The sequence below is a fragment of the Adiantum capillus-veneris genome, chromosome 25 (assembly GCF_014529385.1).
Source record: "Adiantum capillus-veneris isolate H3 chromosome 25, ASM1452938v2, whole genome shotgun sequence".
Lineage (NCBI taxonomy): Eukaryota > Viridiplantae > Streptophyta > Polypodiopsida > Polypodiales > Pteridaceae > Adiantum > Adiantum capillus-veneris.
Window position 1 is genome coordinate 113,103,326 of NC_140955.1, and position 17,176 is coordinate 113,120,501.

The following is a 17,176-nucleotide window of genomic DNA, read 5'->3' on the forward strand; positions in this document are numbered from 1 at the left end:
TCCGTAGGCAATCCAACGATCACGATCAATCGGTGATCGTGAGCCATTGATCCCACCTCCTTAATGAAGGTGTCAATTAGTAACGAGGGTGGTGTGCCGGGTTTGTCTTGAACACACACACACATCGAATCAACCAATCTACAAATGTTACGTGGCCAAATGAATCTCAAGAGAAATATATGGACTCGATTGACAATATGTTTCGTGCTCACGTGGATGGCTTAGGGTAGCCCGCAAGCTAGCTAGACCACCTTGCTTCAGCAGAAGGTATTGTGGGAGTGTGTCGAGAGTCGAGGGGAATAACACAAACCGAAAGAAGGTCTCCATGTCTGCTCATGCTGCAGAAAAAATGGCATGCCTAAGCAGAAATCCTGCTTTGAGGTGCTTTAGCTTGCCCTCTTTCGTTCAGAGAACTCGCTACTCTCGAGCGCTGCAGCCTTCGTTTCGTTCTGGAGTTTTGCGGAGGCCTGGTCTCCAATGGGTTGGTGTTGCTCCCTTGCAGAAAGGAAGACTTTCTTCCGGTTGCCAGGTCCTGCACCACAGAACACTTTCTGTTGCTGCTCCTCAAGCTGTTATGAGCCCCCCTTCCCCTCGAACACAAACAGGTACAATGGTCTCTTTTTTGCAATGCCTGCTTGATTGATTTTCATGTTCAGCGTAACAAAGCAATTATGGTCTGTCCTCGTAGTAGTTTATTACTCAGCTGTAAGCTTCATCCGCCTGCTTTGGCTTCTGATGGCCTGGTCCACGTAATACTTTTGATTCACTCTGGCCATATGAAGGGAAAAACAAAATTTCACGCATTTGGTAGTGGTCTTTCAAATATGGTTCTGATATCACCAAGGTGAATGTGACACTAATTCAATTTGCAAGTACAGAGGAATATGCTGTATAGGATGGGTTAGAACTTAGCACAACCATTAAACAAAAATAATCAAGATTGGGAAAGCAAAGATTAAATGCGAAATAAGTACATGCGACTTTTTTGTACCATGCTTGTGTGTGGCCTATGGGTGCGCATGTGAATATGTACCAGACACAGCTATCGTTTTATCTATATGGTTGTATGCATGTATAGTCACACGTTTGTAGGACATCTCTTGAGTGTGCGCGCGTGGCTGGGGAGGGACTCTTTGCTCCGTTTTCCTGGCAATTCTTGTATGGCTGGTCGCCAAGTTAGTCCACTTTTTTTTGTTGTCGTGGGGTATTCATCAGGTCATGGCCCATGGGGGGACTGACTGGGTGCCAACTAGGGGCACGAGTAATCTCACACACCTATTGCCAGGTGCAACGGAAGGGTTTAAGGATTTTAGCTCAAATCTAGTACTGTGTACGTTTAAACATAAGGTTACTTTACTTCATTTGAAAGAATTGTACTGAACACAATAAAAGAGAAGCAAAGAGAGAGAGGAGAGCTCACACCGGATGTCGGGTCCCAACCACCCTCAAGGGCCCCCTTGCTCTGTTGCTAGAGCAAGTAGTTACTTTGATTATTTGCGCAAATGCTGATACAATGGCTAAATACTGAATGCTGAATGCTGAGTCCCTCATGCTGATGCTGATTCGATAAGGCTGATCTGATGCCGAGGAATTGCAAATATTGGTGCTCAGGTATGGATCCGCAAAACACTAGTGCTAATGCAAAATGCTAATGCAAAATGCTAATGCTGAAATTGCTGATTTGAGGATGTTGATGAAAAACGCTATGGCTGCCTGCTAGTGCTTGGTGATGAAAACGCTCGAGATGGTGCTGGTTGCTGAAGGCGCTGGCTGTCCCCAGCAGGTACTAGGTCTTGGTGATCTTCTGGTGCCCAGGGGAGAGCCCCACCCCTAGGCTTACTTATAAGAGAAAAGGAAGGTAAGTCGAGTAGCTATGTTAGCCCCATGACTACATAAAAGAGGATTATATTTTAAATGAAAGTGCTAAGTGATTTTAGGGACCGCTTATATGCTTATATGCTTAAGTGACTGCACTGTGCAAGTGAGGGTATGCAACTATTGACCTGTTTGGGGTCGTAGGTCCTCTCAAAGGCTCACATAGTTGCCATACTAGATCCCCGACTATGACTGACGCTAACCTATAGCAGTAGCTTGTCCACGTGGCTCAAGTGCAATGGGCATGTGACACCTATACACACACATATATGTTTTGGTGGATTATCTCCAAGGTTTATCTAGGGAGTGAGGGCTTCTTTATGGATGTGTCCATCTCTGTGAGTCCAGATCACCAGGGGGATGTTAGGGCATGCCTCGGATTTGGTCCAGTTGGGAGTTGGGACTCGTTCTGGTCCCTATTAGTCGGGTCATGGGGGACATTTGGGGGAGTCGGACATGTCAAAGTGGACGATACAGAAGTGTAGAGCTAGGGAGAGAATGAGCAACGTTTGGTCTAGCCGCAGATTAGCGAAGCCAACATTGGAACATCGGTACCATCAGTATTCAGCTATCGGTACCTTTAACATCCGCATCGTCAACACCACTAGCACCAGGAGTACCTCAGCACCCTCAACACCCACAATACCGAGCACCAAAGTAACCCGTAGTACCAAGCACCAAGAACCTGCAGTGTCCAATCCTTAGTCTCATAGTATCAAGCACCTCCAGCAAGTACGCATCAATACCTCGTCAGTATACAGTATCAGTAGCATCAAGTACCCATTAGCTTCTCAACATCTCAGCACTTAGTATCATTGTATCAACATTTTGTAAATAATAAAGAAAGTACTTGCTCTGGCAACAGAGCAAGGGGGCCCTTGAGGGTGGTTGGGACCCGACATGCAATGTCCTCTCTTTTCTCTCTCTCTCTCTCTCTCTCTCTCTCTCATTCATTGTCTTCAATTCAATTTCTCCTTTCAAGTGAAGAAGTAAAGTAACCTTGTGTTTATGCGGAGTACTAGATCAGAGCTAAGTCCTTACACACTTCAGTCTTCCGTTTCACCTGATATAATTGAACTTGAAGAGAGAGAGAGAGAGAGAGAGAGAGAGAGAGAGAGAGAGAGAACGAGAGAGTTCCATCCCCAGATGCACTGGCCCCAAAGACTGGTGCTCCTTCCGGTATTACTTTAATATTGCTTCGCAAAAGTACAACTCCCAAGGGTCCTCTTGTCACAAATTGGTGACGTGCTGCGCCACCCGGACATACATACACACAGATTCCTGGAAAATGTGCTGACTGCTGGTGTGGCAGTGTACGGACAGTAGCGTACGCAATCCTGCAAAACGTGTTGACATGTTGACGTGGCAGCGTACAGATATTTTTGTAAATTGCGCTGGCTGTTTTTAGTAGCTTTTGAAGACCAGTAGCTATTGGAACTTTTGCTTTTGAGTTAAAAACTTTTGGGGCTTTGCTTTTAGGTATCCCTTGTAAGAATAAATAAGCCTTAGGGGCTCACTTCTCTAGGCATCTAGACGAAGAGACTGAGAGTGAGCACCCGCGCTCTTGTACTTTGCACACAGATTAATATAAAAAGGAATACTGAAAGGGGCGCCAATCTTTGGGGCTAATACCTCTTGGCACGGAACTACGCCGGGCCGTGTCGACTTTTGTGAATTGTTTTAAAGCGAATCTATGTTGTCGCGGTAGAATCTTGACTTGGGGTGTCCAAGTTTGCTACAGTGGTTTCAGATAGATTTGTACTTGACTTGTTTGAGTGCAGGAACTGAAAGACGAAATGACTGCAACATTTCGGTCTCATAAATCTCTATAGACATGATTGCAATAAGGATTAGTTAATCGGGCATCCGTGAGGTCCGGAAGGGATCTGGATGCAATTACTAAATATTTTGCCGATGGTCATGGTCTGAGACTTGGAATGAATTTGTTTGTGATTTGTCATGTGATGTCCTGTGATGTCAAGTGATGTCCTGTGATGTCCCGTGGTGTGACTGTCATTTGTACAAGTGCTAGATGTGTCATGTCTAGCGTGTCGGTACTAAGAATCAGTGTCTACTAAGACAGTTTATGGCCTATGTCTGTTTTGCAGGCGTAATCGAGGGCGAATACATTTTTTTCAAGAGGGGGGTATGTCACAAACTAGTGATGTGGCTGTGTCACCCGGACATACACACACACAAAGAATCCCGAAAAATGTGCAGATTGCTGACATGGCAATGTACGGACAGCAGCGTACGCAATCCCGCAAAACGTGCTGACATGTTGACGTTGCAGTGTGCGGTTCTCCGCAGAACGTGCTTACATACTGATATGGTAGCGAATGAATTTTTCGGTAAATTGTGCTGGCTGTTTTTAGTAGCTTTTGAAGACCAGTAGCTTTTAGAACTTTTGCTTTTGAGTTATAAACTTTTGGGGCATTGCTTTTGGGCATTCCTTGTAAGAATAAATAAGCCTTAGGGGCTCACTTCTTTGGGCATCTGGACGCAGAGACTAGGAGTGAGCACCTGCGGGCTCTTGTACTTTGCACACAGATTAATATAAAAAGAAATACCGAAAGGGGCGCCAGTCTTTGGGGCCAATACCTCTTGGCACGGAACTACGTCGGGCCGTGTCGTCTTTTGTGAAATGTTTTAAAGTGAATCTCTGCTGTGTCGCAATAGAATCTCGACTTGGGGTGTCCAAGTTTGTTACACCTCTTCTCGGAGCCTCTGCGTCCAGATGCTCTCCAGAGAGTGGCCCAAAGGGTCCTTATATTCCTCGGACCTCTAGGTTTCAGGCCTTTATATATTGAGTGCATCAACATGGGGGAAGCCATTAAAGAAGCTGAAGAGGAGGAGTTTCTTGGAAGAAATGCAACAGTAGTCTCAATCTTTGAAGTAAATGTATGGAAAATTGCTGATGCCTAAAACTGAATATGAAAGAAGTCACGAAGAAATCAGGGAAGACAATCAAAGAGCAAAGGTCAGAAGAAACAGGTACATAAACTGAATTTGAAAGAAGCCAGGAAGAAATTAGGGAAGACAATCAAAGAGCAAAGGTCAAAAGAAGAGAAAGGAGCTTTTGAGACAATTACCAAGGCAGAAAAAATGTTTGAAGAGAAAACGTCTAAGAGTTTCAGAGTCAAAGGGGATGAAGTGGAAGACATGAAATTGGGAGATGAGGATAATCTCAAAATGGTGAAAGTATCTAGTGATTTGGATACTGTTGCTAAATGGATTATTTTCTTATTTTTTAGAGTAATTTCTTTTTATTGAAATTAGGATATGTAAATTGTGCACTTGAACCGTAAGGTTAGGAACGCTAGATCTACTGGAATGATTAAAAGCTATCGGGAACGGACAACCCTGATGTGTCATATGATGTGTGACATTAAGCATCGCAAAGGGGTCGTACCGTTAGTTCGGTAGGAGAGACCGGGAGACGGATATTCTTGATACGTTACGTGATGGGTGACGGGAGCATCGGAAAGGGAATATTTCATTGGTATGGCACGAAACCCGAACTGGAAAAAAGAATACACGTAAAGACACAAGCACAAGAATAAAGATGGGTTCTTGGAAGCTTTTTCTAAAAAGCAGATTATTTTTAAGTATTTTTCGGAGAGAGCGAATGCTTTCCCACGAGTACTCTGTGTTTGCATTGCATCTGTGCCTGAGAACTACATCCAAAGAGTCCTAAAATGTGATTGCATAGCATCGATTTGCAGCTCACTCAGTTTTATTGAGATTTGTCCAATTCACATTTAAATAAAAAAGTGACCAGCGGCCCACTTAATAAGTGGACAGCCCATGTCACAAACTGGTGACGTGGCAGGCCCTCGGGAAATGTGCTGATAGGCTGACATGGCACTGTACGGACGACCACAGAACACACTGACATGTTGACGTGGCAGTGTACGGAATTCCGTGATTTTCGTTGACAGTGTACGAAAATTGTGCTGGCTGATTTTGGTTGCTTTTGGCTGCTTTTGTGTAGTTGCTTTTGAGTTTGAGTTAATTGATTTTGGGGCTCTGCTTTTGGGCATCCCTTGTAAGAATAAATAAGTCCTTAGGGACTCACTACTCAGAGCATCTGGACGCAGAGTCTAAGAGTGAGTACTCGTAGACTCTCTTGTACTTTGCACACAGATTAATATAAAAATAAATATCAAAAGGGGCGCCAGTCTTTGAGGCCAATATCTCTTATCAGGGAACAATGCCGGGCCGTATCGTCTTTTGTGAATTGTTTTGAAGTAAATCTCTGCTGTGCGGTAGAATCTTGACTTGGGGTGTCCAAGTTTGTCACAATGGTATCAGAGCACGGCCGATTTCTCTTCTACCGGGAAATCCGATCCCTATTTTCGCGACACTTATGGATTTCGATAAGAATCGGTCGACTTCTTCTGCATCTGCTGATGCGGGAGGAGACCACGAAGAAGATTCAACTGAATTAACAGAGGAAGAGTATGGGCCACCTCGGCCTACTCAATACGAACTTCAAGAAATGGAAGGTCGACAGTAGGTTGACGAGTGCACAAAGCAGATGTTAAAATTTGCGAAGGATTCTCAGTTTGCAAATTTTTTGTCTTAGCAATCCACCGCAGAAGTGCATGCCCAGTGGCAGAAAGCCACAGAACCACCCATCAAACCGGCAATCAAGAAACCTCCTTCTCCGAGGATGTTTATTGAGCAAGAATTACAAGAGGTGGTTCAAACACAGATCAGTTGGCTTTTGGATGTGAACAATCAATTCAAAAAGCAAGTGAAAAAGCACAAGAAGGGAGTGACTACCCTGGTTATTTGGGTCGTCAATTTTCTTTTGCATGTGCAAGAAAGCAGAAGAAGCGTGTACGATTTGAAGGACTATCCAGTTCTTCTTCTTCTTCTGACAGTTCTTCTAGCTATTCTGACTCGAGCGAGGAAAAAGGTAAAAAGCGAAGCAAAAAGTAAAGCTTCGGAAAGGGCAAGAAAAAGGCAAAGAAGCCCAGATTTTGCCCAGTTTCTGATAGCTCTACAAAGGAGTCATCCTTAGACAATTCGGACTCCGACGATCACATGTTTTATGCAAAGAAGAAGCATTTTTACAGAGCCAACCAATATAAAAGCAAGAAAGTAAAAGAAGTCAAAGAAGATGGACAATCGATTAAATTTGAATCCTTTTCTGGGTTTCGAGATGCTCCGAGGGCTTTGGCCTTCATTCAGCATTTTGACATAGCCTTCTCTGGAGGGCACTACTCAGAGCACTCCAAGATTAGGAGGGCTACATCTTTCTTCAAAGGAAATGCTCGATTATGGTGGTCCACTCTCCTTCTGAGAAAGGAGAGTGGAGAAGGGAAGCGTTTTGGTTGCGGGGAACATGGACACATCTCTGCAAAGTGCCCCAAAAAGGCTGAACAAGAACAAACTGAAGACAGGCTAGAGAATTCAAGAGCAGCAGAGGAATGTGGCAGAAAAGGCAAGATGAAAGCAGGATTGGTACCAGATTGCATGGGTACTAACCCAAGCTAGATTGATGAAAGTACATAACTTTGTCGAGCTTGGGGCAAAGTGAAAGATCAAGAAACTTGATTTTTTTGATGGAGGAGCCAAGGCCAACTTCCTTTCACCCGAATTGGCGGTACGGCTCGAGATTACACTTGATAGGATGGGACCACCAACAGAGGCAGTTCTAGCGGTACCCGGACAGGACATAGCCATTACACCTGTCATTGGCAAACTTCAATTGCATTGTCAGGGGTATTTGGTGCACGAGGACTTTTACATAATGCCCTTGGAAGATTGTGACGTCCTCCTAGGAGTCCCTTGGTACCATAAGAACAACGCCATGGTGACTGATCGATTATCGAGCAAAGAAAGCAACTTTGACTAACGAAAAGGGCTGAAAAATTGAACTTGATGTAAAACTGAAGGGCGAGTCTGTCCTATCGGCTTCGGCCATTTCCAAATTAATGAAATATAGTCTCTTTGTTTACTCGATCTACTTGAAAGAGTTAAATGATGAACACAAAATGAACATGTCTGAACTTGATAAAGAACGCCAAGATTTTCTCCACACACATGTTGATGGCTTACCATGCGAGTTGCCCCCATCTTGTCCTGAGGATCACATTATTGCTCTGATTCCTAGAAGCACACCACGGAACAGGCCACCTGACCGTGTTAGCCGAGCCCAGAATGAAGAGATCATGAACCAAGTGAAAGACCTTTTGGAAAAGGGTCTTATCCAATCGAGTACTTCACCCTACTGCTCGCCGGTGTTGTTGGTAAAGACGGAGCTTGGAGAATGTGCATTGATTACAGAGCTCTCAATAAAATTACCATCAAGAACATATTTCCGATTCTAAGGATTGATGATATTCTTGACCGACTTCAGGGATCCTCTTGTTTCAGCAGGATTGATTTGAAAAGCGGATCATCAGATCCGAATCGCTTCGGGGAGATGTCTACAAGACAGCCTTTCGGACAAGCTTCGGTTTATATGAATTTTTCGTGACTCCTTTTGGCCTTGCCAATGCTCTAGCGACTTTCAACAATATGAATTTTTGGTGATGCCTTTTGGCCTTACTAATGCTACAACGACTTTCAACTGAATGATGCAAAGGATTTTCAGAGAGTATAGATCATTTGTCGACACTTTCTTTGATGACATTATAGTTTTCTCTAAGGATGAAGCAGAACATAGACACCATCTGCTACAGGTCTTTCAGCCATTGCGAGACCACAAGTTAGTATCAATGTCAAAAAGAGTAAATTTTTCTTGTTGGAGATACACTTCTTGAGACACATCGTCTCAGCAGCAGGAGTGCAGGTGGACCCGACCAAGATTGAGGCTATACGTGATTGGCCCGAGTTGAAGAACGTTCATGAAGTTAGAAGCTTCTTGGGCTTCAGTTCTTACTACTGGCGGTTCATTCAAAAGTTTGCAGAGGTAGCATCCCCTTTGCACATTCTGACATAGATAGGAGTCCCTTTCTCGTGGGGACCGACGGAGGTGACTGCCTTAAAGACACTTAAAGAAAAATTGACTACTGGATCAGTGTTGACTTTGTCAGACTTGCAAAAGTCATTTGAAGTATATTGTGATGCTTGTGGTTGTAGTCTGGGAGCGGTCTTAATGCAAGAAGGCCATGTGATTGCCTATGAAAGCTGATTGTTCTCAAGACCAGAATTGATAGCACAGATTTATGAAAAAGAGCTTTTGGCAGTGATCCATGCTCTTGAGAGCACAGGCAACCTCTTGCAGTAGGCCCTCTAGCACTTCTTCTCAAGCAAGAACTCTCAACAAGACTTGGCGTTTTCTGCAAACAACCCTCAGCCTGGCATTTTTGGGACTTACCCACATCAGCCAGCAAATTCAGCCAAGTACCTGCTACAGCGTTTTTGGACCCTTCCACTAACGCCAGCAAGATAACAGGTTTCAGCCAGCGTTTTGCTTCATTATAGATCGCTACAGATTCAGCCCCAAGATTAGCTAGCGATCGCGCTTGTTGCAGATCCCTACTGCAATGGTGCCTTCGCGAAGAACTCCTAGCGTTTTTTTAGCTTGCTATCCAGCGTTTTCAGCCCTGCTACAGTAGCTGTTTCAGCCCAGAAGGAGCAGCGATTTTCAGCCAGCTGTCGTCATCGTCGTCGCCGACCTAGATCACCATTGCATCATAGCATCATGAACTTGCATCAGCACCTTTGTACCAGATTTGTGCAATCAATAGCATAGACTTATCTCGCCATCGAGAGAGGGGGCCCTTGGAGGAGGGTTTGACAACTTTTCTGGTGTCGTATTCTTCTCTCTCTATCTCTCAGTCTCAGTACCTTCATGCACAGTATTTACCTACTTTGTTTGTGATCATTTGCACTCTCTCACTAAAGGAACGGAAGGCTCTCCCTTCCGTAAGTAAAAGGAATCCTTGAGCATAGTTCGGAGCACTCATCTTGAGCAAAGTTCAACATTCACTTCCGCTGCACCTTACATCGGTATCAGAGCTTTGGCAGTGTTTCTGTACCACTCAAAGAAAGAACCACATAATTTTTTTTTTTGCTTGTTGAGGTCGCACGTAACCCAAGTCCACTTGGACATGTCGATTCCTAATCGTGTTGTGGAAGAGTGATAGGTAACCCAAGAAAGAAGGGCTTGTCCGGCCTCCCCCTGTTTCTCTTTTCACTCATTGAGAGTAGACCGTGCACTTAGCGGCCGGCCAATTGACGTGAGGTGGGAAAAAGCAACCTTGGTGTGAGCGCAAGGCCGCCAAGGGGTGCGCCCGCAGGGAAGAGTAGAGCTCGGGTAAGAGAAGAGCCTTCTCCAACACAGATTGCAAGCTAAGGAAGAACCTCAAGAACCTCAAGAACTCAAGGACTCAAGAACCACTAGACCCCAAGTTCCTCGTGAACTTACGCACCCAAGATCTCAGTGTATGGTCATCACCCGAAGCGGAATGGATACTTCTCATGGAAGTGGCAAAGAAGAATTTTCCCCACTAGGAGGTTTTTCCGACCCTCACCCTTTCCCATCAACGCCAAGGATTGCACCAAATCTTATGGAGGCTTTGGTCAAGACGATGATGGACATGATGTTACAACAAGAAGCGCAACGCGCCACCTTGGAGCGCGAGCGCGAAGAAAGAAAGACAGAATTGGATCGCGAGCGCAAAGAAAGAAAGGTAGAATTGGAATGCGAGCACGAAGAAAGGCGGTCAGTCTTGGAGTGTGAGCGTGAGCAAGCGTGTTTGGCTGCCGAATATAGACGAGCAGCCTTGGAGCTAGAGCTTGAGACGTAGAGAGATTAACGCATGCAAGAGTTTGTCCTACAGCAGCTCACCTCGAAAACCGAGCCGGTCAAAGATGTTGGGGGTTCATCAAGTGGCGCAAGCCGAGATTCGGACTCCAACAACCCCGTCACCGAGGAGTTGACATTCAGTAGGTAAGATGGATGCTAATGCTATTCATTCTTGGTTGCATCAATTTGATGCTTATTTTGCTACAACTAAGAAGACAGGGAATAGCAAAGTTTTGACGGCAGCCATGTCTCTTGCCGGTGATGTCATTAATTGGTATCAAGCGTGGCAAGTGGACCAATTGGCTGCGCACCTAGAGGAACCCGAGGTAGGCATGCCCCTTTCTTTCAGTTGGGCCGACTTCCAAGACAAGCTCAAGGCGCGGTTCTTACCATCTGAGTACCTAGCACGATTAAAAAAAGATTGGCACAATCTTAAGTAGAATGGTACTCCAGTCATGTCTTTTTCTAACCGTGTTTTGCAGCTTGGCACCCAATTACGCAAATCGGATGTGAAGCGCAAAGAGGCTTTTATGTTCGGATTGGACGATTATATCAGGTTTGATGTTGTAGTCCTCGACCCCGTAGATCTCAACAAGGCGGTAGCGATTGCTCTCGCATAGGAGATGAAGCACAACAAGGGAAAGCCTAAGGAGAACAAGACTTCTCAAAGTACCTCTTCGAATCCTCAGAACCCTCAGAACGGTAACTCTTCTAGCCAATCTTCCTCTAATCCTTCGGAAACGAACTCACAAAATGAATCGAAGGGTAAAGCTAAAACACTTGCTAGACCTAAGCTAACCTCGGATGAAAAAGCCGCAAAAGGAATTATAGGTGGATACATAACGGCAGAAGAACAAGTCATTTATGCTAAGTGTTAGGTGCAGCGGAATGAATGTTTGCGCTTTGCTCAAGATGAGTGCTTTGAATTGTGCTCAAGGTTCCTTTTGTTCTTATGGAAGGGAGAGCCTTCCGTTCTTAATGAGAGAGTGCAATGATCACAAACAAAGTGAATGGACACTGTGCGTGCAAGTGTATGAGACTGAGAGATAGAGAGAGAAGAGAGATACGACACCAAAAACGTTGTAAACCCTCCTCCGAAGGCCCCACTCTCGTCGGCAAGAGTGGTCTACTTATGATTGCACAATCTGGTACAAATGGTATGCATGGGACTGATGCAAGTCTAGGCTATGTTGACGACGACGACGGGGATGACGAGGCCGACACTAGGGCTGAAATCTGCAATCTTTCTACTGCTGTCCAAAAACGCTATGGCCTGAAACCTGCGATTAGTCCAAAAACGCTGATTTTGGGGGCTGTTTTCGGTGGGTCTTTGTCGCTGAAAATCTGCAGGTTTAGGGCTGAAAACTGAGGATCTTCAAGGCTGAAAACTGATGGTCTTACCGGGCTGACTTTGCTACTCTTCGAGGGCTGATGGGTTCTCCAAAAACGCCAGCTTGCTGGTATTTCCAAAAAACGCTAGGTGTTAGGTTCTGTTGGCAATGGAGATCTGATGCAAAACGCCTGGCTGAGGGTGCTCTGCAAAAACGCTATCTGATGGTTTGACTGCGGCGAGGACCTGCTGATGCCAAAAACGCCAGGCAATGCTTGTGGATGGCGATGGACTCTTGTTGGAGTAAACGCTATGCAGTGGGGTCTTTGCTTGGAGGGAAAACCACCAAGGTCCTATTGAGAAGTTGCCTGTTGAGCTTGGCTCCTGTTGCCTCTTCTTCCATTTAGTGCTAACTTTGGTTTGCTTATATATTTTCTTAGCAAAATTGTCCTACCTACTTTTGTTGGAAAGTCTCTTAAATTAATAAGTGAAAAATGCCAAAAATAGGTAAAATAGGCTAAATGCATTGGAAAATTCCCCTGACTGATTTTGATGGGAATGCTGATTTGGGGGCTTTTTTTGGTGGGTCTTTGTCGCTAAAAATCTACAGGTTTAGGGCTGAAAATTGAGGATCTTCAAGGCTGAAAATTGATGGTATTATCGTGCTGAATCTGCTACTCTTCGAGGGCTGAAGGGGTCTCCAAATATGCCAGCTTGCTGGTATTTCCAAAAACGCTAGGTGCTGGGTTTTGTTGGCAATGCAGATCTGATGCAAAACGCCAGGCTGAGGGTGCTTTGCAAAAACGCTATCTAATGGTTTGATTGCGGCGAGGACCTGCTGATGCCAAAAACGCCAGGCAATGCTTGTGGATGGCGATGGACTCTTGTTGGAGGAAACGCTATGCAATGGGGTCTTTGCTTGGAGGGAAAACCACCAAGGTCCTGTTGAGAAGTTGCCTGCTGAGCTTGGCTCCTATTGCCTCTTCTTCCATTTAGTGCTAACTTTGGTTTACTTATATTTTTTCTTAGCAAAATTGCCCCACCTACTTTTGTTGGAAAGTCACTTAAATTAATAAGTGAAAAATACCAAAAATAGGTAAAATAGGCTAAATGCACCGGAAAATTTCCCTGACTGATTCTGATGGGAATGCTTATGATCATGCTGTGTGCAACCAGAGGATATGCATCTACACTAAGTGACTGGGCATGCACGGTCTACGAATAGACTCACAAAAGTGCCAGATCACTTCTAATCTAGAGTGACTTGATTGACTGAACCCTGATCATGCTGTAGCTTGTCCACGGACACATAGGGTTGGATGTGTCACATGACACTAAGGAAGGTCGTTGTTATCAATGTCATGTCAAGGGTCACATTAAAGCGGCTTGTCCTAAGACATCCCTACCTAAAGAACCCAAAGAACCCAGAGCTACCACAAGCACTTTAATAAATCAATCTGAGTCTTCACATGTTTCTGACACAAACATTGATGAGTCTCTCATGAAGTGTTATGGCCATGTAAAGGGTCAACGTTTTGTTATATTGTTTGATCCAAGTAGTATGCATGATGTGATTAGTGCCTCTCTTGTAGAGAGAGCCCGCCCAGAGGTTAGTCCGACATCTCCTCTTAAGGTGTTTGGCTACGCTCCCGGTATGGACTCTCTCATTACGCAAGAGTGCTGTGATGTGTTGTTTACAGTTCAACAAGGTGCCTTCTATAGGAAATTTGTTGTGTCTTCTCTTTCAAGATGTGATATGCTTTTGGGTATTAGATAGTTTTGTGAGCGTAACCCTCTCATTGATTGGGAGGACAACACTCTTATCTTAAAACGCCAAAAGTGACTCTCCCATGATCATTCGTGCTGATGAGGGTTTGCATTCTTTGCCTCTCATTTCTCATGTACAGGCAAAGCGTGAATTACGACGAGGAGCACAAGCGGCATTCATCTATGCCGCTCCAGTTACCTAGAGCCTCCAGACAAGTATTAGCTTTGTTTACCAAGTTTAAGCATCTCTTTTTGCAGTATCATCTCCCACCCCGTCTCCCACCCGAGCGGCCGAAGGATCATCGCATCGAGCTCACGGAGGGGGCACAACCTGTCAGTAAGGCTCCCTACCGCTTGAACAAGACTCAAAAAGAGTTAGAGCGGCAACTCACGGAGTTGGTGGCCAAAGGAGTCATACGTTTAAGTGTAAGTCCTTTTGTTGCTCCTATTTTGTTTGTCTGCAAAAAGGATGGTTTGTCTCGTTTGTGTGTTGATTACAACGCATTGAACAAGATGACTGTCAAGAACAAGTTTCCGATGTCTCGCATTGAGTTTATCCTTGATAGGCTCAATGGGGCAAAGGTTTTCAGTAAGGTCGATCTCAAGAGTCGATACCATCAGGTAAGGGTATTCAAAGGCGACATCTTCAAGACTGCTTTTCGCACAGAGTGAGGACAATGGGAGTATGTGTGTAAGGTGCAGCGGAATGAATGTTTGCGCTTTGCTCAAGATGAGTGCTCCGAACTGTGCTCAAGGTTCCTTTTGTTCTTATGGAAGATAGAGCCTTCCGTTCTTAATGAGAGAATGCTATGATCACAAACAAAGTGAATGGACACTGTGCGTGCAATGTATGAGACTGAGAGATAGAGAGAGAAGAGAAATACGACACCAGAGACGTTGTAAAACCCTCCTCCGAAGGCCCCACTCTCTATGGCGAGAGCGGTCTACTTATGATTGCACAAATCTCTACAATGCTTGGACTTGTCGACGATGAGGACGACGATGAGACAAACTGAAATCTGAGAACTCTAAGGGCTGAAATCTGCAAATCTTTATCTGCTGAATTCTGACTTTGTCGGGGACGATGTTAATGGCGACGATGTGACGACGACGCGCTGAAAACGCAGATGCTGAAATCTGCGTTTCAAGGCTGAAACTGTAAACCTTGTGGAAACTGACCGTGCGGCGAGAAACTGCTGCGGGAAGGTGAGATCTGCGAGGTTCGGGACTTCTTCTGCGATGTCTGACTGCTGAAAACTGAAAACGCTGGTTCTAGGTTTGGACATGCACGTTCGAATGATGGTATATGGACCATTATCTGCAGGTTCAACAAGCAGGCCCATTTTATCCTTGTTAGGAAGAAGATAAAACCTGATCAGATGGCACGCTTGTTCATGTACAATGTGTTTAGGTACCATGGTATGCCACAATCGATTGTCAGTGATCGTGATCCTCGCATGACAAGTTTGTTCTTGAGAGGATTATTTGAGAACATGGGCACTACGCTCAAGTTCTCGTCTTTGTTTCATCCATAAACTGATGGATAGTCAGAAGAAGCTAATTCTACTGTCTTAGATCTGCTGAAATGCTATGTGTCAGATAATAAGGGCAAGTGGGAATAGTATTTGCCTATGCTTAAGTATGCGTACAATAATACGGTGCATTCGTCGATTGGCAATTCACATTTTGAGATTGTTGAAGGTAGCAAAAAAGTTCCTCCCATTTTGCATACAAAGGACAAGACCTTTGAGGCAGATCGATATGTTGAGAACTGTAACATTTAATGCACTAGTAACTTGTGTGTAGCGGAAATTGATAAATAGTGAGCATTTCATGAAGAACATGTTTCTAATGAGCATAGAGAGAGTACTTAATTTGAGAAAGCAACATAGCAATTTACACCTAGCTAATTTGGCATTGACAATACTTGAAAAGAGAGAGAAATAGAACAATTGACAACAGTTGAGGATCGGCTTTACATGGAGCCGGTCCCCCCTCCATAAAGGCTTTGTATTATAGCCTCTCCCATCAAAGGAGACTTTTGTACAATACAATATCTGTGTTCCTTAACAAAACTAGTTGGTGCAATGAAGATGGAAGCTTCATGCATCAAATTATGCTTGAAAAACACACCTAGTGTCCCTAGCCTCAGTCCCAAGACCTCACACCTTCAAAAATGGTGAGAGCTAGCAAGGAATGAGGATAGATTGAGAGGAAGAAGATGTATCTAACGAGAAAGAAGTATTCTCCTCACATAATCACTCTAATAGTATAGCTTAGCTTAGTAATTAGCATGGTAGAGGAGGCGAGCATGCCATTGAAGCTTGGCTCTTGGTTGGATTTGCATTCCATAGCCAAGAGTTGTCGGTGTAGGCCTCTACTTCTCAATGCTTAGAAGGAGATGGAGTTCTTCTTGCACACACGACTTGTGTGTGTGTGTGTGTGTGTGTGTGTGTGTGTGTGTGTGTGTGTGTGTGTAGCATAAAAGATAGACTAAAATGCCAAACTCCCTCTCTCTTGGTCGACCCCTCTTGCTTTTTGCTCATGTTGGCATCCTATTGGCTCCTGCAAAGCTTAGCCAATCAGAAATTAGAAGCATAATTGATAGGCTTGTGACATGTGTCCCCCTTTTGCCTTTTGTGAGAGCTTTAGGTAATTAAATAATTCATTTAAACTCATTGGACCTTTTAGTCTTCTGGCCAATAGGAATCAGGCAAGCCATTGGGCTGCTAGATGCTCATTGGACCCCTTGGTAGACTGTCCAATAGTCTTCTAGGGAGCTTAATTTCTATTGGTTCTTTTATCAAGCATTTTTAAATTGATTAGGCTAACTTTACTGTAGCCTAATTCTCATTGGTCCACCTCTATGGCCATCCAATAGGATTTGAGGGGAGATTGGGGGCAATTGGCCCTAGGAGCCTGACATGTGTCCAGTATTCCCTTTGTGTAGCTTTGGAGTGTGTGTGTTTCTCTCTCATCCCCTACTATTAGGGCTTGCAGGGATGTGAGAAGACTTTTTAGTCTTCCCATGACCATTCAATTTTTCCCCTACTTCGGCCATTGGATAATTGAGTTAATTTTAGGAACTTTAGCCTATGGAAGTCTTAATGGAGCTGAACCTTAGGTCTTTTAAGCCCCATTGAAGCACATTGCTCTTTTGCAGACTGTCCCCCTTTGGATCCCTATTTTTTCTCCTTTGGATCCCTGCAGAGACCATTTTGGCAACCTTACCAATATTCTAGCTTTTACTCCCGTGGTACTTCCCCATATTAAATGATCAGTTTAACATGAGAAAATCATTTGTGAGGTATTAGGTATTAGTTTTTATGGCAAGAACATGGATGAAATATATAAGAAAATTAAAGTTGCCTTGGAGAAGACTCAGGTAAAACAGAAAAAGGCTACTGATCGTCACCGTCGTGAATTGTTGTTATCAC

General features: G+C 44.4%; 1 protein-coding gene across 1 annotated transcript in view; it reads left to right on the forward strand.

Annotated features, from left to right (window-relative positions):
• Positions 1–207: 207 nt before the first annotated feature.
• The window catches only part of LOC147425483 (presequence protease 1, chloroplastic/mitochondrial-like), a 43,899-nt gene continuing 26,930 nt past the window's right edge, over positions 208–17,176 (forward strand). The window contains exon 1 of the mRNA XM_086500368.1: positions 208–605. Within this exon, the coding sequence (XP_086356494.1) occupies positions 326–605 (280 nt within the window). The 5' untranslated portion in view covers positions 208–325. The remainder of the gene's footprint in view (positions 606–17,176) is intronic.